This window comes from Eumetopias jubatus, unplaced genomic scaffold (genome assembly GCF_037043125.1).
Source record: "Eumetopias jubatus isolate StellerSeaLion01/CBP00866 unplaced genomic scaffold, mEumJub1_p1.0 scaffold_16, whole genome shotgun sequence".
Taxonomy (NCBI): domain Eukaryota; kingdom Metazoa; phylum Chordata; class Mammalia; order Carnivora; family Otariidae; genus Eumetopias; species Eumetopias jubatus.
The window spans coordinates 79,870,206-79,891,123 of NW_028274822.1; the positions used below are offsets into that span (position 1 = coordinate 79,870,206).

General features: G+C 49.4%; 1 protein-coding gene across 2 annotated transcripts in view; it reads left to right on the forward strand.

Moving 5' to 3' along the window:
* Positions 1–20,918, forward strand: part of KSR2 (kinase suppressor of ras 2) — a 403,757-nt gene that overhangs the window by 281,385 nt on the left and 101,454 nt on the right. For both annotated transcript variants that reach the window (XM_088019751.1, XM_028116658.2), the window contains exons 6-7: positions 15,332–15,401; positions 18,758–18,841. In XM_088019751.1, coding sequence (XP_087875877.1) covers positions 15,332–15,401; positions 18,758–18,841 — 154 coding nt within the window. The remainder of the gene's footprint in view (positions 1–15,331; positions 15,402–18,757; positions 18,842–20,918) is intronic.

A 20,918-nucleotide genomic window follows, 5' to 3' on the forward strand; every position in this document is an offset into this window, starting at 1 on the left:
AACCATTAATCTACTTTCTGTCTTTATGGGTTTACCTATTCTGGACATTCATATAAATGGAATCTTATAATATGTGGCCTTTTGTGTCTGGCTTCTTTCACTTAGCACGATGTTTTCAAGATTTATCTGTGTTGTAGCATGAATCAGTCCTTCATTCTTTATTATGGCCAAATATTCTGTTGTAGGGACGCACCACATTTTGCTTCTCCATTCATCAATTGATGGCCATTGGGTTGTTTCTACATTTTGGCTCTTATAAATAATACTGCCATGAATGCTCAAGTTTGAGAACCACTCCTATAGGGAATCCATCAGAATCCGGAAATCTGGATCTTGCTTTGCCCGTTCAGAAGACAGTCTCTTAAGAGTCTGATTCACATTAACCAGACTTTGGAGACTGATGTATAAAGCCGGAATACCTGTTGATTAACGTGCAATGAGAACTTGCTGTTACAAGCACTGCATTTCTCGGGGCGCCTGTGTGGCTCAGTCGTTAAGTGTCTGCCTTCAGCTCGGGTCATGATCCCGGGGTCCTGGGATTGAGTCCCGCATCCGGCTCCCTGCTCAGTGGGAAGCCTGCTTCTCCCTCTCCCGCTCCTCCTGCTTGTGTTCACTCTCTCGCTGTGTCTCTGTCAAATAAATAAATAAAATCTTTAAAACAAAAAACAAGCACTGCATTTCTCAAGGGTCGAGTGATTATCCCATTTCCTTTCTGCAGTCTGCCCTTCCTGAATGCCAGATTTTCTTCAGGGGGTTTCCTGGGGAACGTGGAATAGAGAGAAGGGAAGTTTGTTGTAGAGAATATTTGAAGGCCTCAGGCTGGGACAGCCTGCTGTCTCTGGACAGGGTAACTGAGAGTTCGGGTAAATAGCCCAGGTTTAGATCTGGGCTCCACCACTTGCTAGCTGTGTGACCTAGAGTGAGGTGTTCAACCTCTCTGAACTACTTCCCTTTTTGAGATAATAATAATGAAGATGTCATAGGATTATTGTGCAGAATAAGTGAGATAATACCCATGAAGTGTTTGGTATAATGCCTAGCCCATAAATGGTGGGTACCACCACCTTTATGATGATGAGCCATCTCATGGTTGCAAGTGGGGTTGCCCTAGGGACTGTAGCTATAGGAAATCTGCTAGTTCCATCTGTCTCCATGACCTTGCATAAGGTCTACATTCTTCTCCTTGTAAGTGGAACAACTCAAACTACTTTAAATGTTTAAAAATGAGGATTTGACAGTAACTGGAGAAGCTGCAAGGGCTCAAATGACATACCAGCTTTTGGTTTCTCTCCATCTTTCTACTCTGCTTTTTAAGTGTGTTGGCTTCCTTCTCAGGCAGGCCCTTCCCGCAGGTAGCCCCCGGGCCTCTGGTGTGCAGCCAGCCAGCTTAAGCTACTCCACCGGATAGAGGAGATCTTAACCAAAAAAAAAAAAAAAAAGACGGGGAGGTGGGGGGTGGGGTGTGCCAGGGCATTTCTTGGGCTCTGATTGGCCCATCTTGGGTCACATGGCCTACCCTTGAACAAATCACAGTGCTTTGGGCTTCCCACTCCTGGATTAAATGCACTCCCCGCCCCAGGACCGGAAGAGAGGTTCAGCCCGAGCTGGGCTCTAGGGCTGAGATGTTAGAAGGTTAGTTTTCCACTGGAAACCCAGGCTGCCATTATTAGAGAAGGAATGCCTCCAGTGCCAAAGAGCTCCGTCCCCCAGGTGGGCTGAGAGGGTCAAGCCAACACCCACCCCTGGGACTCTCTTTGTCTATTCTTTCATAGTTGACTGAGACCCTCTTTCAGTCTGCTGTATGTTTAATCCAGTTGTATCAGGGTCTGGATCTATGTCCCTTCCAGCTCTTTGGGCAGGTATTCTCAAAATGATTGCCATTTGAAGCTGGCTAATTCTTGTTCCAGGGGCTATCCTTCGTATTGCAGGATGTTTAACAGCATCTCTGGCATCCACCCATTAGATGCCAGTAGCACCAGCCCCCCTGAGCAGGTACCCCCCAGAATGTCTCCAGACATTGCCAAATGTCCCCTGGGGGTAACATCAGCCACTCCTGAGAACCATGGTTCACGTTTCTCTGTCCAATGATCCATTAGGAGTCGGGCTAATTTCACTCTTGGAGGGTCAACTTCTTTGCTTATCTTCAAGTTTTTGGCGGTAAAGTCTCTCTGTACAACACCCCCCCACACACACACTCAGTGACAACACTTCTCACTGAGAAACCATGGTCTCACTGCAGCTGAGGTACCCTTTCTCGGTGGCCTCCCTTTCCAGAGCCGCTGCATCAGGACCAAGACCCTGTCTTATCTTTGGCACCTCAGTCCCACTTAGGGATGCTTTGGAGTGTGGACACCCCATCTTGACTTTGGAATGTGACCCATTACAAGCCCGTCTCTAGCATAGTCTGCAAACCACAGACAGTGTGACACGTCTCTGGATGGCACTTTGAGCATCAGGGAACTGAGAGAGGGAGAGGGTCTATTGTGTGAAGTTCAGAGAGGGTGCCTGGTGTCTTGGGTTTCTTGAAGTTGGACCGGGGTCTCTCACAGCAAGCTCACCTGGTCTGTCCCTGCTGAGCCCACTCAGGCCATAAATTCCGAGGAACTGTGTGGGGAACTTCTGAGCAGCTCTTTGTTCTATGGACAATTAACTTCCACTGAACATTAACTATCGGGCGGCCGCATAATTAAAAAACATCACATTTCCCCTGGGGGAGAATTTCAGCTCAAGCAACTCGAAATGGCTCTGATTTAAGATCCATAAACTCAGTTCAAGGCAATAAATATGTAAGTAATTGATGATGTAGTGTGCGAGGAACTTAAGGCCCATCCATCACACTCAGGCAAGCAAGGCCTACGGACACGCTCTGAGAACAGGACAAGAGGAGGGGAATAAATGGCCAGAGGGACCTAGACAGCTCTGCCCTCCCCATAGCTCACCGCTGTTCTCCAGAGTCGTGGCCTCATTCCCTAAAGAGCCTCGTCCCCAGGTTTTGTCTTCTCAGGCCGGGGAGAAGGGCCGCTAAGCAAAGCTGCAAACAAGCACCTGAGTTGCTCATGAGGAAGACCCCCTGTTATTGCACGCCTACTATGTGCTTGGCACTTGCGTCATATCCATGGATGGTCCTTCGGGCAACTCTGCAAGAAATGGGTTTGATCACGCCAGTCGCACAGAGGAGGAGGCCCCCAGAGGGGAAAGACAAAGCATCAATCACAAGGGTAGAATCAGGATTTCAGTGCAGCTCTGCCCCTGTAAATGAATTCCATTTTGTCCCCCTGCTTCTTAGGCAAAAGAGGAGGCTTGGGCCTCTGGGTTGCCTGCATTGCAGTCCACAGACGTGTCCTGTCATCCGTCTCTGGGTCCAGATGTCAAGTCCAACTTGTAGATTCCAGCCTGTGGTCTGCGTGTCCCCCACCGCTCCCCGCCCCACGCCTGTCACTGATACTGCTGTTTCTGTTGGTTTATTTCAACTTGAGACCATTTACAATTGAAATTGATGGAGCACAGGGCTGGCTGTTTTTCTCCGTTCACAGAGACATTTGTGGTGATGGCAGCGTGGGGCCTCTGTCTGTCAACTCTTGTTTTGTCCTCATTTAAGCCTGAGCTTGGCACAGTAAGCCAGCCTCTTCCAATTAGCATTTTCCTTCAGGTCAAGGAGACAGGTCCTGTATCTACGAGGTCCACGGTGGCTCTGCGTTGTTCTCTGGGTCTCCAGGTTGCCCCTCCTCAGGGCTCCTCTCCCAGGAAGGGTGCACAAGAAGACCCTCTTACCGACTTTGCTAATGGGCTCTCTTCCTCATTATCTGAAGAGAGACCACAGTGCTCACAAATGGGGCTCCCCAGTTAAGGAGATCTAGATTCAAATCCCAGGAGAACATTTTCCTTAGCTGAGCCCCAGCCTCAATTGCCCCATTTGCAAAATGAGATCATTGTATTTAACTCACAGGGCAGGCTGGTCATTCGCTCATTCATTCATTCATTCATTCAGTAAATATCTGTGGAAGTGCCACTCTGCCCATCATTGTGCTAGCTGCTGAGGATGCAGGAGGGAATGAAAGAGACATGGTTATTACAGTCAGTGAGCGAACACATGTCAAACACTTAAGCCACGTGGTCCCCAAACGTGACTGCTCATTGGTATTACCTAGAGACCTTTTTTAAAAATTTTCAAAGCCAGGGGCACCTGGGTGGCTCAGTCGGTTAAGTGTCTGCCTTTGGCTCAGGTCATGATTCTAGGGTCCCGGGATCGAGCCCCACATCAGGCTCCCTGCTCCGCGGGAAGCCTGCTTCTCCCTCTCCCACTCCCCCTGCTTGTGTTCCCTCTCTCGCTGTGTCTCTCTCTGTCCAATAAATAAATAAAATCTTTAAAAATAAATAAATAAAATTTTCAAAGCCAGGCCATACCGCAGCACAGTTAAATCAAAGGTCAGCAAACTTCACAGCAGAGCCAGGTAGTAAATATTTTAGGCTTTGCAGGCCCTATGTCTCTGTCATGGCTTCTCAACTCTGCCCTTACAGTGCAGGGGCAGCCATAGATACTGGGCGTGTCTGTGTGCCAATAAAGCTTTATTTACAAAACAGGCTGAGGGGCCAGATGCATGGCCCAGGGGACAGGGTTTGCTGACCCCTGCATTAAACCACAGTGTGGCGTAGGAGCGCAGGCATCAGATGATTCCAGCATGCTGACAGTGTTGGGAAGTGACTTGGGCAATGCCCGGTCTACATTAGTCCTTACCAGTTTTACTAACACTGCAGCTCAGAGAAACAGTTAGGGGTGGAAATGGGACAATAACCCTGGTCCCTAACTCCAAACCCCATTCTTTTGATCACTCTGCTTTTCTGTTTGAGGCTCTTAGAGCCTCAGTTTCTTCCTCTGTAAAATGGGATCAATACTAGACCTCTCTGAAGGGTGCCTAAGAGGACTGAATGTACAAATTGACATACATGGCAAGTCTGCCCTCAGGGGGGACTGTGTCAGTGATTCCCATTATCGGCTGGAGTCAGGAGGAGCTGAAAATGGTCCAGGGGTCCCAACGTTGGGGGAGCTGAGGAAACCCTGGGCAAGTGGGGAAATATTTGGGAGAGGAAGTGCTGGGCTCCATTTTGGGGGCAAATGGGCTCTGTTTGGTCTGCTGCCCCAGTTGAGGTCCCAGCCCTTGGTCAGAGCTTGAAGGCTGGGGCAGAGTAGGTTTCCTTGCTTCCCAGGACCCCTGACTGGCCCAGGCCCTGCAGGGTGTGAAGAAGTGAAGCCTTCATTCAGAGGGTTGGGTTGCTGGCTTATTTTTGCTGGAGTTAGCAAGGAAAACGTTCACCTCTCCGCTCTAAGCCAAACTCTGCATGGGACACTGGATGCATAAAGATGAATCATTAGCTGCTCCTACTCTCCAGGAACTCATGGTCAAGGGTGGTGGGGAGAACAGATTCCTAAGCAGAGGCTCTCCATGTGATGAGGCAACTGACCTGGAGGGGTAAACACAGGATGCTACGAGAGGGTCATGGCAGGGGAATTGCCCCCCTCCCCGTGCATTCAGGGAGGGCTTCCTGGAGGAGCCATGCTTGAGCTGGATCTTGGAAGAGGAGTTGCATGAGTCAGGCTAAGGGCATTGGGGAGGGGCTACTGAAGCATGTTCTAGAAAGAGAGAACAGCATCTTTGAAGGTGGGAGGTGGAAAATAGCAGATCCATGGTGTGAATGGGACTTAGGGAGGGCTGAGTGGGGGCTGGAGACAGCAATGGGGCCATGAGCAGTTTGGAGCCCACATTGGCCCTTACCTCTCTGCCTTCCAGATGCATGGGGCATTTTTGTCTTCTTTGGCCAGGATCAGCATATTCTTCCTCCCCATCTGAACTTTCTCCGTCACTTGAGTGGTAGATATGACCTATAACAAAGGTCCTCGAGACAACGATTATGGATACACCAAGCCCACTCTCGGATCATATTTAAGGAACCCACAGCTCCCCCCCCCCCAACACACATATACCAAACTCCACAGCACATATTTCCTTATTGATAATTTATTTCCCAAATAAACCAAGGTGGGTCCATTATCCTAATGAGATTCTTCTGGATTTCTAGATAAGATTTTATTCCCATTTTGTGTTTTAATTTTATTATCTTCTTATATAAGCCACTTTTGACATTTCAAGATGATCCCCTCCTCCTCTTTCTACACCACCGCAGAAAAATTATATCAAGAGGAAATTCGAGGGGAGGGTTTGGGGTAGGGATACGAGAAGAAGAAAGACAGGTTTCCTGATACGTCTTATTTTTAGGATCGAGGGAAGATTGATCATTAGTGCCACCGCCCTGCTCCAATCCGTGGGGTAGTGGCTCATGGAATTAGAGACCCATTGCCCCACTTTCCCTGTCCTGCCCCCCCACGAGCCCCCACACTTCCCCGCACGCATCCCCACCCTACTGTTAACATCTTGGATTCTCCATCCATCATCCCCACAAGGAAGATAATTACTCGCGTGGCACCCGGGTCTCCCATTGTTTGGTTACGAGGTTAAAAATCCTTGATACACTTTAATAAATTCAGCAGTGAGCACATTATAAAATGTAATTAAATGCCTCAGCCATCCTCTCTTTCTTTACCAGCAGTGAAATTTAATTGAGGCCACTGAGGGGCCTGAAATAAATCACAGGTGATGACTCCAGGATTCACGTCCCTCTCCGGGAGACAAAGTGATGGCATCACCATCCACACGCTGATTAGTGGGCAATCCAGGGGGTCCCAACTCGGCAGGGATCTGCCAGGACTCCGGCCCAAGGTGGCGATGGCCTTTTTAAAGAGAGAGAATGATTTTAGTTTGCCCACTAGATCTTGAAGGTGCTTCCAGTTTGGCTTCAGTAATTTAAGAAAAAATTTGTAACCTGGGGCCAGGAAGAATGGGTGTGGAGAGCTTTGATTGGGACTCCCTGTCCTGTCTTCTGCTCCTACCCTGTGTCTGCACTTTCCTGCCTCTCGGCCCCACGTATGAGTCCTCTGTCTGCTGTGCTACCATTTGCTTTTGCTCAGTGCCCTGACTGCTTATCTGTCCTACTGAGGTAGTCTTCTACCTGGAGATACTCTCCAGAAGCCACTCTCTCAGTCTCTCCCCCTTGGCCATGACCAGCAGTACCACCCCTCCAACTGTAACTTACACATCCTCGAGGTCTTCTCTCTGCCTTGATAAAGTGACAACTGGATAATCATGTTAATTAGCCCAGTCAGAAGTGGCGAGAGGAGAGACTTAATTTTCTTTCCCCTCTGCTTTCACAAGCTGACATGGATTTCAGCAGTGGCAGGTAATCAGAGACCTTGCCTCCTAATGGATTGTTCTACCAGAAGACAGGGAGGGCTAGGAAGAGCACAGGCTTGCGTGAGACTGGTGAGTTAGAATCTTAGCTGGACTGCTTACTGGTGCTTCTGTGCCTCGCTCCTCTCTTCTGTAAAATGGGCATTAAAATGACACAGCCCAGAGGGTGCTAGGGTGAGGTGAGCAGAGGGACGCCCCCAAGCGGTCATGCACATTTTGGCTTGGAGAGGGCAGGGCATTTGTCCAAGGATTCACGCCTGGTAAGTGGCAGAAGTCCAGGTCTTCTGGCTTCAGAGAAAAAAATCTTTCACATCGGATACGTATACCGAATAATCACATGGTATACTTTAAATATCTTACAGTTTTATTTGTCAGGTACTCCTCAATAAAACTGGTGGGGAAAAGGGGGGAAATCTCTCTGCTCATCAGCCAAGGAAATGAGTTACACAGCCCTAAATTAGGGGTTGGCACACTTTTCCTATAAAGGGCCAGGTGATCGTTATTTTCGGCTTTGCGGGCCATACCCTCTCTGTCACAGTGACTTAACTCTGCCTTCCTACTGCGGAAGCAGTCACGGAGGATATGCAAATGAGTGGGTGCAACAGAGCACTGATCGACCTTTACCTACAAAAGCAGGTGATGGGCTGGATTGGGCCTGGGGGTCATCGTGTGCCAAGCCGGGCATTCAGCCTTCATCCGTGGAGAGCTTTGTCCTGGTCTAAGTGGTGTGTGCATCCTAGAGGCAATAGTAACCACTCGGCTGAGCCCTTGTCCAACTACATTACTCCTGCTCATCCCCATCTGTGAGGGAGATCTGACTCCCTTTTCCCAGGAGACAAAAGGAGACTCAAAGATAAAAGTGCCCCAAGCCTCCTAGCGAGAAAGCGGTAGAGCTGACTCTGAACGCAGGGTCTGCTCACCGCGGAGTCCCACATTGTCTCCCACACTCCAGTGGGCAGTCGATGACCAGGAAACCCTTCCTGTTCAGAAATAAAGTAGGCTTCTCTGTCTCCAAAGGAGGTCCGCGTTCAGGCGCCTTGTCACTAGTTTAAACGCCGTACACGGGGCTCCTGGGTGGCTCAGTCGTTAAGCGTCTGCCTTCGGCTCAGGTCATGATCCCAGGGTCCTGGGATTGAGCCCCGCATCGGGCACCCTGCTCAGCGGGAAGCCTGCTTCCCCCTCTCCCACTCCCCCTGCTTGTGTTCCCTCTCTTGCTGTCTCTTTCTCTCTGTCAAATAAATAAATAAAATCTTAAGGAAAAAAAAACGCCATACACACGTGGATTGGTGTGGCCTTGATACCTCCATTCCTGCAGTCCTCCTATTCCTAGATAGCTTCGCCATGCTCTTTGTTTTGACTCAGTGCCATGGGAATCCCTGACTCTCCTCTGAAAGGTCTCTTCCATCAGGAGCAAACAGCACTGTCCTTGCTCACCCCTCACATCTCTAACCAGTGTCAGTCCCCCCCCACCTGTTTCCTCCCCCATGATGTGGCCTCTGGGCAGTCTTATGTAGACACTGACCAGCGCCAGGTGGCTCCCTGTATGCCATAGCCATCAAGGGCCCTAAATAATGAAATTTTGATCTTGTAGTTGTCTTGGGGAGAGAATGATATTCAAATACACAAAGAAACCCAATCTGGCTTCGAAGCACCATGGAACTGTAACCTTTAGAGACGGCACATAATTAAAAAACTTTTAGATCTGATCTATTTGAATTGGATATTAAAGCAAATAGAGTTATTCCCTGCTATGTGAAGAATATCGTGAGCAGCTTTAGCCAAGGATTGGTTGGTCCCTTGGATAAATCCGGGGGGATTTTAGCTGGCGACTGGCCTGTGACCCCATAAGAAAAGTTTCATGGTCTAAGTTTTATTAGTTTCTGGTACCTTTGAGCCCAAAGAATTTGCTACTTGATCTGAATGCAGCACTGTTGTTAAGAACTCAGGCTGTCATGCCCCTGAGCCAGAGGAAGCTTAAGGGCAGCTTGGAACTTCCATGTTATTTGTGGTGTTTCTGAGGATGAGCTCTCGGGGTTTGACTGCCCTCGCTCAAGCCCCAGCCTCCCAGTGAAGATGGAGTTCTGAAGGTTAAATGAAATAATACATCTAAAGCACTTAATCTGAGTCCTGCCATGCAGTAGGTGCTCAACTAATGTTAGCTGTGATTATTAATAGTTTTCTGTGCTCAGAGGTCTTTATCTCCATGGAAACCTTTAAGACTAGTGTAGCTTCTATCCGAGAGGGTTGAGAGGCCCAGAGGCTGCAACAGAGAGCTTCTTGCGGTCCTTTTTAGCTCCAGGACTGAATCACTTAAGCAATAATTCTCACACTTGCCTCAGAAGGAGACGCTATCGGAAGATAGTGTGGTGTAGGGATGCAAGAAAACTGAGTTCAATCCCAAAGTACACCAAATACTCGCTGTGGGACTTTGAACAATTAACGTTTTCATATTCCTTACTTCTAAACTAGGAATACAACCTCATAGGATTGTTTGGATTAAGTGAAGAAATGGCTCCAAGAGGCCTATCCCCGCTTGGGATTCATACCGATAAATAAGACCAGGCATTGCTCCCATGCCAGGCCCTGGACTTACTACTCTGGGGTGTGGATTTTTTTATTGGAGTTCTGCAACTGAGATCATGACAGCTCAAGTGGGAAAGCCCTGGGCTAGGAAAAGATTGGCCTTGTAAGGGTCAGGGCTGATGATTTGGACCCCACTGTGGGTGGGGAGTTGGAGGAAAGGGGAGGAGGGTGGGCGAAGGTGGGGGGGGTGGCGAGCGCTCCTATTTTTGTCCCAGCCTGGCGGGCTGTTCTCCGCTTGGCCACCAGAGGGAGCTCTTCAATGAGTGAGACCACCCCCCCACCCCGACCCCAACCCCACCCCACCCCCACCCCCAGCATCCAGACTCTGTTCTAATATACTCGGGAGTTCCCATCGCCTTAAAACAAATCCCAAAGTCTGTGTTTTCTTTCTTTCTTTCTTTTTTTTTTTTTTACAGATTTTATTTATTTGACAGAGAGAGGCATAGCGAGAAAAGGAACACAAGCAGGGGGAGTGGGAGAGGGAGAAGCAGGCTTCCCGTGGAGCAGGGAGCCCGATGTGGGGCTCGATCCCAGGACTGTGGGAAGATGACCTGAGCTGAAGGCAGACGCTTAATGACTGAGCCACCCAGGCGCCCCTGTGTTTCATTTCCCTTATGAAACGTATCACTGTCTGAACTTACGTTGGGTTATTTGTTTACTCACTATCTGACGTCAGGCTCAGAAAATTTAATTATCCTGTTCACCATACACCTAGCTCCTAAAACCGTACCCAGCTCAACAAAGGTGTCGTGTTGGTTTCTTACCCCTGCCCTAACAAATTACCACAAACCCGGTGGCTTCAAACAACACCAATTTATTGCCTTACAGTTTGGGGGATTAGACGTCCAAAATTAGTCTCACAGGGCTGAAGTCCAGGTGTGTCGGCATAGCTGGTACCTTCTGGAAGCTCCAGGGGAGAATCCTTTCTCTTGCCTTTTCTAGCTTCCTTGGCTGTTGGCCCTTTCCATCCTCATAGTCAGCAACTGTCACTTCTCCACTAACTCAGACCCTCCTGCCTCCCTCTTGCCTACCAGTGTTCCCGTCTGTGAAATGGGGATGAAAGTGGCCATTATTTATCGAACCCAAGCTCTGTGACCTGAATTAAAAACCCCAGTCCTGGCCTTTATTTGCTGTGTGACCTTGGGGAAATGGTGTAACTTCCTGATTTACTTGTTGGTGAGATGGGGCTAATCCTAACAGCTGCTGTGTTCCATGCATCGTAGGCTGCAGTGGGTGGATTACATGAGGTAACGTACAGAAAGGGTTTATTTGGTAATAGTGCTTGGCACACCATAGTGCTCAACAAAAAGCATATCTATTATTATTTTTCTCATTTCTTCTTTGTCTTCATCTTCAGCATCTTTTTTCTCTTATTTTTTCTCCTCCTCTTCCTTTGCTTTATCGTCCCCTGTTTTTACCTGGTGTCTCTGTGTTAAATGTTTTTAAATATTTTCTGCACACCTGACTCTTCTGTTGGCCTGAGTTCCTGCCCGCCAGGTCAGAGCCCGAGCTTCTCCTTTCAAAGCTGTACATAATGCAAAAGCTTTATTAATGCCAGTTCCTTGTGTCAGGGCTTCTGTCTGTCCCTCTGGCTCCCGAGGGGTTTTGAAGATGAGGCTCCTGGTTTATCCCCTTTCTGTATGGAGGAACGGCTGAGAGGGCATAGACAGGGACCTACGGGAGGGGAGAAGAATCCTCCTTACCTCCAACACCCCCTTTCTGTGCACTGGAAATGAAAACATCTGAGAAGAGATTTCTATTATTCTACCCCTGGGACTGAAGGCACCAGGGACATGCACAATTCTGTCTCCGTGTCTGCATGACTTGTTATCAGAAAATTAGAGTAGAAAAGAAGCTTTTGTTCAGCTATGGAGACATCTTAATAGGCGCTTTGATTGTTAAACAGAAGTTTCTGTATCAGTTTAATTGCTGTAAATGCTGTTTGCCTTCTCTTTTATGATAAGGCCTGGATTTTCATAGATTTCCACCACCCCCCCCCCTTCTCTTTAAACAGTTTTCCTTTGCTTTTAGGCTCGAGTTGGCAAGTTTAATGAAATCCACTCGAAGAAAGTAAAGAGAGGATCTCCAAGTTCAGATCTGCACACCCACATTCGAAGCCATGTGCTGGTTATTATTGCTTGAGACTAATGACGTTGTAATCGCTATGTAATTGACAGACTTCACCCCTTCAACCAGATATCGGGAAATGAAACCAAATGACTAAACTTAATGACTTCTACTTCTTGAGAAGGTGCTGTAATTGAGAATAACAGCATAACTGGGATATGAATCTAAAAGTGAGATGTGCTCATAATAAAAGAGGATTTGTTCTCTGCTGACTTGAGCCTCGCAAGTACCATCTTGGTTTCTTGGGGTTGGTGGGGGGGATTCGAGGTGGCTAGGGAAGTAGAAGATATCTAGATCAGGGCTTCTCAGCCTTGGCACTTTCGACATTTGGGGCTGGTTAATTCTTTGATGTTGGGGCTGGCCTGCACGTAGTAGGATGTTGAGCCGAATCCTTGGCCTCTCCCCACCCAGTGCCGATAACACCTCCCAACCCCACTGTGACAACCAGAATTATCTCCAGATATTGCCCAATGTCCCCTGGGAGGCAAAAGTCACCTTGGTTGAGAATACCGGTGAAAGGGCTTTTGCAGGACTTATGAGCAATGGCAGAATTACTCCATGAGGTTCTGCTGGTGCCTAGCTGTGTGACCTCTAGCATATTACTGCATTTCTCTGAGCCCCTGTGTCTTGTAGGGAATAATGAGAACACTGACTGCACAGAGACATAATTTCCAGGTCTGCACTGCACAGCCTAATGCCTAACACAAAGTGAGCGATCAATTAACTTAATGCTTCCATCATAACATGCTTGGACTCAGCACACATATAGGAAGTACTTACTTTGCTCTTGGTGATGCAAAGATGAGGCTGGGGTCCCGGTACTTGTAGGAGGGGCACTTATACACAGACCTGTTGGTTCTACCTTATTCTTCTCTCATGGAGGGCATTGCTGATCAGTCTTGGTGTTCCTTCCTATTGGGCTTCAGAATCTTCCTCAACACGCTTTTCTAGACAGCCACTACGAATGTCCCATGAGATAAAGCCCATTTGGCACTCCTAGTTTTGTAGATTCCCCACGAGGAGGCTGTGTATCTGAGCTAACTAACGCTTTCTCTCCAGCCCAGCTGTCCCATCTGCACCTGCCCTGGCTCTGGAGAAAGCATTTTAAGGGAGTTCGCAAGTAGCATCCGTCTTCCTAAATCAGACTTAAGTCCCCAAAGGAGCTGGGAAGGGAAAGAATGCTCTCTTTCGCTCTTTTTTAAAATCGTTTTTTCTGTCTTTTTTGTTTCCCTTGGAAACTGAAACAAGTGGCAAAATGGCTTGGATTGGGTGACATTTAGCTTTTAGTTAAACTGGAGGAAATTCCACCAGCTATGATGCTGATTGATATATCATGCTGTTTCTCGCGTGGCTTTTCTCTGCCCTTTGGGCCTGGAAAATCACTAGCTCTCCCAGAAAGGGTCCCACCTTTACAAGGGCAGAATTGGGGTGTCTGGAAACAGCTTTCAGATGGCTGTTAACCGTGTCATTAGACAGAAGAGAGGAGAATGGTTGGGGTTTAAATGTTCCCTGATCGGTTCAGACATGCCCAGCTCCCAGTGAACACACCACTCCAGAACAATGGCTGTGAAAAATGGGGTAGCTGTGTGTTTGTAGTTCTGAAAACAGGGAGCTGCCTCCATCTATCTGGCCTGAGAAAGGAGAGCTGGTGTGTGGGTCAGCCACTGGCTTCCTGTCTCCCTCGCTGGTGGAGATCTCACATGCAGCGTGGCTTCATTTCTGCTGTTGTTTCACACCTCCTTGGGGCCCTCGAGGTGGTGGAGTGAAGGTGGGAGCTGGTGCTCCGCATCTGCGGAAGAAGTCCCAGAACTCAGACAGAGGTGGAGTGATAGCAGACGTCCCTGGGATTTAGCTTAAGGCATTAAAGGAAAGACCAGATGGGGACAGGCACCCAGTCTGAAGTCTGTGTGATTTATTGTTTCTTCCTCATTCCCATTCATCCATCCATCTATCTATCTATTCATCTATCTATCCATCCGTACATACATCTACCCACCTACCAATTCATCCACCCCCCCTCCATTCATCAATCCATCCATCCATCTGCCCATCTACCATTCCAACCACCTACCTACCCACCTATCCATCTACCTACTCATTTATCTTTCCATCCAACTTATCCAACCACTTGTCCACCCAACTATCCAAATATTCATCCACCCATCCACCTATCAATCCATGTATCCATCCATCCATCCATCCATTCATCCAACCACCCACCTACCCATCCATCTACCCACTCATCTGACCATCCACCCACCTATCCAAACATTCATCCATCCATCCTTCCATCCACTCACTTACCAATCCATTTACCCATCCATCTATCCATCCATCCACTCACTCTTCCATTCGCTCCTCAATCCATCCATCCATCCATCCATTTATTTATTTATTTATTTATTTATTTAGAGAGAAATGGGGGGAGGGGTGGAAGGAGAGGGAGAGAGAATCTTAAGCAGGCTCCACGCCCAGCACGGAGCCTGACATGGGGCTCGATCTCACAACCCTGAGATCATGACCTGAGCTGAAATCAAGACTCGGACCCTTAACTGACTGAGCCACCCAGGCGGCCCTCCGTCCACTTATTTTTACATGAGTTTAGATGGTACATGGTTGGACATATTTTAAATAATTACTGGCAATATACAGAAAGTGATATTAGTTTTCAATATAGAGTGTGCTTTTAAAATAAGTGTATTTAAACAAACAAAAAGAGTTAACTTAATAGAGTAAGTAAATAACTTTATGGGCCGTATGGGACATGACAAAACTGGGAAAGTGGTACATGCGTGCCTCACATTGGAATCTACCATGTTAGAACTTTGCACACAAGGGCATGTGCTCTAGAGTCTCTCAAATCTGGATTCACAGCGGCTGTGCAGCCTCCAAGGTGTATGACCTTGTACCAATGACTTCCTTGCTCCAAGCCTCAATTGTGTTGTCTGTAGGGTGGGGATGCTAACAACCCCTTTCTTTGGGGTCGTTTTGAGCATGTAACAAGCTAAAGCATGTGAGTCACTTGCTACATGCCTGGCACACACTAAGCACTCCATAAATGGAAGCAGTGCTCATTTTTATTCTTGCCACAGCTGGCTTCTTTCAAGGCACTCCCTGGCTGCCCTGCCCAGGGGACCTTGCTTCAGTCAAAGTAACACGTGTTAAACTGGTGTTCCGTTTGGCTTCGGTTTAGCGAGTGCTGGTGGTGGTCACTGAAGCCGGCAAGCCTCCCTCTTCCTTCCAGGGCTCAGCTGGAGCCAGTCCCATCCTCTGACTCTCTGTGTAACTGGCTCTTCTCCTCCTCTCTTCTCTCCCTGCAGACACACTGTCCGTGCCGCGCTGGTCCCCGCAGATCCCTCGCAGAGACCTCGGCAACTCCATCAAGCACAGGTAGGCTGGATTCCCGTGGGCATCGGTGCCCGCCTCCCAGCACAGTGAAGGCTGGGATCTCTGGCCGCCAGAGTGGGGAAAGGCTGGGCAGATATTTTGCTCCGGCTCCTGTATCACCAGGCCCCTCTCTCCTCTGCCAAGTGAACCCTCATCGTGGCATCTTATTAACCTTGGCCCTTGTAAAATCAGCATATAATGGTTAAAAGCCAGGGCTTTGGAGTCCGACTTTCCTGTGTTCCAATCCCAGCTAGTAAAGCTTTGCAACCTTGAGAAGTTACTTAACCTCTCTGAGGCTCAGTTTTCTCATCAGATAATTCTGCCTACCCATAGGTGTGTCATGAGGATCAAATGAGATAATACGAGTCAAGTGCCAATCAAAGGGCGCATAATAATCACTCAGTAAACGGTATCACTAAGACAAAGGCCTTACATCCTAATTTTTGGCTCTCTCCACCCAGAAGACGGGATTGCATACTGAACTCAGAGATACTCACTGTCCATTGAGGTGTAGGTCAGTCCAGAGCTCCAGCCCTGTTGGGTCCATGGAACTAAGCTCCCCCGGAGGTACACCTGTCCTTTTGGGAAGGAGACTTGGACCTACTAAACATCCCTTATAAGAAGTTCTTTAACTCTCCGGATTTAACTTTCTACATTTTATGTCATTATCTTCACAGTCTCCTCACAAGCTCAGTGGGGTAAGTAGCACAAGTGTGGTCATGTCCCTTTGACAGATAGGGAAACTGAGGTGCTGCACGATTAAGTGATGGGCCTACAAGCTAATTGACCTCCACACTCTGTGTTCTTTGGACACTGCTGCTCGGAGTCTTCTTTGTCCCGAGGCCTCTGGGAGCTAGCTGAGGGACCTGTTCACTCATTCAGGGATTCTTTGCGCTAGTATTTGTAGAGCATTTCTGTGCTTGGGTAGCAGCTCCGTGCCAAGACCTAGGGCCTGTGCCCTTGGGGAGCTCGCCGTCCGCTGGAGGGTTAGACGGCTTACAGACCGCGACAGTACGTGGGAGCGGGGCTACAACAGGGGGTCGTATCAGGGGTAGACACATCGCCATGGGGGCGGGGCGCCCCCCCCCCCCCGCCCCAGGCGGGAATGAGCACACTCTCCTGGAATGGCACCTTGTCAACAGTTTTTGAAAGAAACCTTGACATGATAGTTGTTAAGACTCAAATGAGGAAACGGTGGAGGAAGCAGTGAGAAATACGTGATAGACGCGACAATGGTCAGGCAGGGAGATGCGGGGAGAAAAGCATCAAAAAGAAGGGCCTTTCCTGTTTGCTTTCCCACTGGCCCCCGGGCTCAGTTCCACCCCTCAATTGGTCCCGCCTCTGGATTGGCCACACCCCTGGCTCAGCTCCACCCCTGGATTGGTCCCACCTCTGGGTTGGCCACACCCCCGGTTCAGCTCCACCCCTGGATTGGTCCCGCCCCGACTCAGCTGCACCCCAGGATTGGCCCTACCCCTGGGGCAGCTCCACCTCCAAATTGGCCACACCCCTGGCTCAAGTCCTCCCCTGGGTTGGCCACACCCCTAGCTCAGCTCCACCCCTGAATTGGTCCCGCCTCTGGCTCAGCTCCGCCCCTGGATTCGCCGTACTCCTGACTCAGCTCCACCTCTGGATTGACCCCATATCTGACTCAGCTCCACCGTGTTGGCTACACCCCTGCTTAGCTCTGTCCTGTATTGGCCACACCCCTGGCCGGCTTCACCCCTGGATTGACCCTGCCCCTAGTTCAACGTTGCCTTCTGGCTCAGCCTCATCCCGGGCTTTAGCAACCTAGTGTTAGATCTGGTGGTACCTCATATTCAAATACTGATTCCCAGAGGAAGGATGGTGATCTTGGGCATCAGAAATGTCTTCCTAGAGGAGCCGGGACTTGGGATGCCCTGTTACTCTTTTGTCTCACCCTACGTTTCTCCCCGGGCTCCATGCCAGGCGGAGGAGACCTAGACTCACCCTAGTCTTGATGAAGAAACGAAATTAAAATCCCATTCCATCCACGGTCCTCAGAGTCACCTCAGCCAGAGCTCAGGAGGAGAGAGAGCTGATCCCAGAGATGGGAGAGGACTGGAAAGGAAAGAGAACTCTAGGCTACAAGGCACATGCTGCCTGCCCTCCGTCCCCACACTGCTGGCTGGAGGGGGGATGGGGAACCACGAGCTTACTCTCTTCATTCCCAAGAGCTGCCAAATGGCACAAAGTAGGCCCTGCCAAACTTGCTGGCCCCGTGAAGGGGCAGAAAAAGACTGAACCACCCTCCTAGTCCAGAACTGGAGAGGGAGTTTCCTTAGTCACAAGAGTCTCTGTTCCGAATATTGCTATTTGCTTCAATATGCAGGCTTTGGGCTGCGGCTGGTCCCACTTGGAGGGTGACTGACTCAAATCAAGCGTGTTGGTACAGCAGAGAGATGCAACCTTGCCCTCAAAATTCTCAAGCACCAAGTTACATAATCACTTCTGATTTTCATTTTGACACTCGGAGGCAGCGGAGATTAGATACAACTCTTGCGGAAGGTGGCAAAAATTGAAAATGAAAATTAACTCTGACCCGGCAACCTTCAATACTTTTCTGGGGCCAGCCCCACTGCCACCTGGTATCTCTTGGGGGAAGAAAGCACCCCAGCAGCAGCGGAAGCCCCGGAGAAGTTAATGTAATGCACCTCTGTTCCTGCTGGTTCCTGCTTCCTAGCTATCCGAGCTGTCCAAACTGCCTTGCGTTTGCAGCAAGTGGTGGTAATGGGGGAGGAAGATGAGCTCACCGTCTGCAAGGGCTTTCACTTTGGGGACTCTGCTTCTCAAGTTTGAGGCCTCAGCTCTTCTGAGGGGAGGAGGAGGCCCCCATCAAAGCTCCCCAGATGATGTGATGGGCAGTGAGTGGGGGCTGGGTCTGCTGGACTCACGGGAGGCTCTGCCTTGCTTTGTGGTTCTCTGAGGACAGTTCTAGCCGCATGCATTGCTCTGTCCCAGAACTGAATTCGGCATATAGCCGGCCACCAGGCAGGACTTGCTGAATTAATGAAGGACTGTCAGGGATGTCCAGGTGATAATAAAAGTCACAACCCAGTTGAGTGAGCCCTTACTACGTGCCAGGCAGTGTGAGGCCCTTGACGAGCATGGCCTGTTGGGTCCTGCCAGCAACCTGTGAGGTTGGTTATCATCCCCACCCTACAGATAGGGAGACTGAGGCTCCAGTGGTCTGAACAACTTGATGAAGTCACACATTTTGGAAGAAGCAAGACTAGAATCCAGGGCCTGTGTGCTTACCCTTTAAGTGGCTCATCCTTCTAGAGATAGCCCTGTCACCACCACCTTGCCCTTGAATGTTTTCTGTCTCTTTTCCACAGGTTTTCCACCAAGTACTGGATGTCTCAGACGTGCACCGTCTGTGGGAAAGGAATGCTTTTTGGCCTCAAGTGTAAAAATTGCAAGTAAGTGGCTGCATCCAGAAATGTTTTCCTGGTGCCTGATGTCCACGAGAACCATGCTGCGCTTTGAAAGAGCTTACAGAAGTTTGGTTTCTTGGTTCTCAGGAGGATCGCTTGCTCCATGTTTCAGAACCCTGTCTTAAGTGAACCTCTCCCTCTGGGCAAGGGGTCAAGGGGAGCAATTAGGAGTAAGAACCAGAGCCGATGGATGGTGTGGGAAATGTAGAACACTGTCTGCTGAGGCCCAGCGATATTTGCATATTCGTAGCATCTAAGATTAGGGGTTGGCACACTTTTTGTCTAGTTCACCAGATAGTAAATACTTTAGGCTCTGCGGACCCAAGGACTCTTGTTATAACTACTCAAGCGCTGCCACGTGGCTGAAGAGACAATACGCCAACAAGTGGGTGTGACACATTTATTTATTCCACTAACACCTTATTTACAAAAATACACTGTGGGCTGGCTTTGGCTCCTCAGGTGTGGTTTGCCAATTCCTGAGTTAGAATTTGTGAAGTCTTTTCTTCCTTTATTTTTTCTCCTCCGAGGGAGTTATTCTGATTCTCCCCATTTTACAGGTGGGAAGGCTGAGTCTCGGCTAGGATAAGCCCCCTGCCTGAGGTCACACAGCCCTGACCCCGAACTCCTCTCCTCTCTGTGGCATCATGTTGGTCTCCAGCTCTGGTTAGAAAGGCTCGGCCGCACAAAGCTCCCCCACTCACATGCACCCATGCCAGTTCATGGCCGGCAAAAGGCGGGGAAGTAGGAGAAAAAATGTGATGTCCAGTGTGGACTCTGGAGTCAGACTAAGATGGGTTCAAATCCTGGCTCTGGTCCATTCTAGCTGTGTGACCTTGGGCAAGTCGCCTCACATTTCTGTTCCTCATTGTTTTTTTTTTTTTTTAATCTGCATGAAAGGAATAATCATCATACCTGGCTGATGTGGTGATTAGCATCCAATGAATCAGCACTCAAGGACATAGCACGGCGCCAGGCTCAGAGTTCTGTCCTCTGTCAGAGGTCGCAAATGCCTTTCTGCCTGGCCTCCCTCGCTCCTTCCATAAACGTGTGTGAAATACCTCTCTGGCCCGATTCCTATAAGATTGTCAATAACATTTAACTGTATCTCAGAGTGACACATGGAAGTACCTCTGTCTGCTTCATAGGAACCATTCTTAAAAAGAATGTAGGAATCCCTCTTTCCTTGTCCAGCCCAGGCAGGCAACTGCCCTTTGGGCTCCTTCCGGCCCCTCTGCATCCCTGCCCCTTGGTGGGAGGGAACAGCAGCGGTGGCGAGCGCTCACTCCCCCCTCCCCCCACCTGGGTGTCTCACCTGAGTAATGGAGGTAAGGCTGAGCTCCCGTCCCTCCTGGAGTTGGGGAGGATTAATGAGTTCCAACTCTAAGGGGCCATAAGCTCCCAGGCATGAGGGGCGGTGGGAAGAAATGACCCAGCATTACCGTTTGGAGGCCTGCATCCCCACCTTGGTCTTCCCTAGACCCTGGCTCTCAGGTGAGCCCTCAGGATGGTGACCCCTGGCTTTCTGACTCCGAGAGGCTCGAGGCCCAGCCCTTGGGTCCACGTGAAAGCTGTCTGATATTCCCCACACACCAGCTGCTCTGGGGGCCTGTCTCATCCAGGTGTAGTCACACCATGTTCTGAGGGGAAGAGGCAGCTCTCACATCCTCAACACCTGCCGAGCGGAGGCTTTGAAGTCAGGTAATTAGGTGACAGGGATGCAGCCAGGAGTCAGTGAGGCTGAACACTTCCTGAGCCGTTTTAATTTTCAGCCCTAGAGGCAGAACTCTGAGGCGGCCTTTGCTCTTGCTCTCTGCTCTAGAAGTAATGAACAAAGACTCAGACCCTGCCAGGGGTTGGGGGAGGGATGGAGACCTGGGGGAGAAGCACAGGCTTTGGAAGCAGCCAGAACTGAGTGTGAGTCCCAGCTCCACTGCATTCTCTGTATGAGCTTGAGCCAACGACTTGTCAGTCATCTCGGGGCCCAGTTTTCCAATCTGCAAAGTGGGTGTGATGCTGGCCCCCTCCATAGGCCTGTGGGAAGGAGCCAATGAAATGTTCT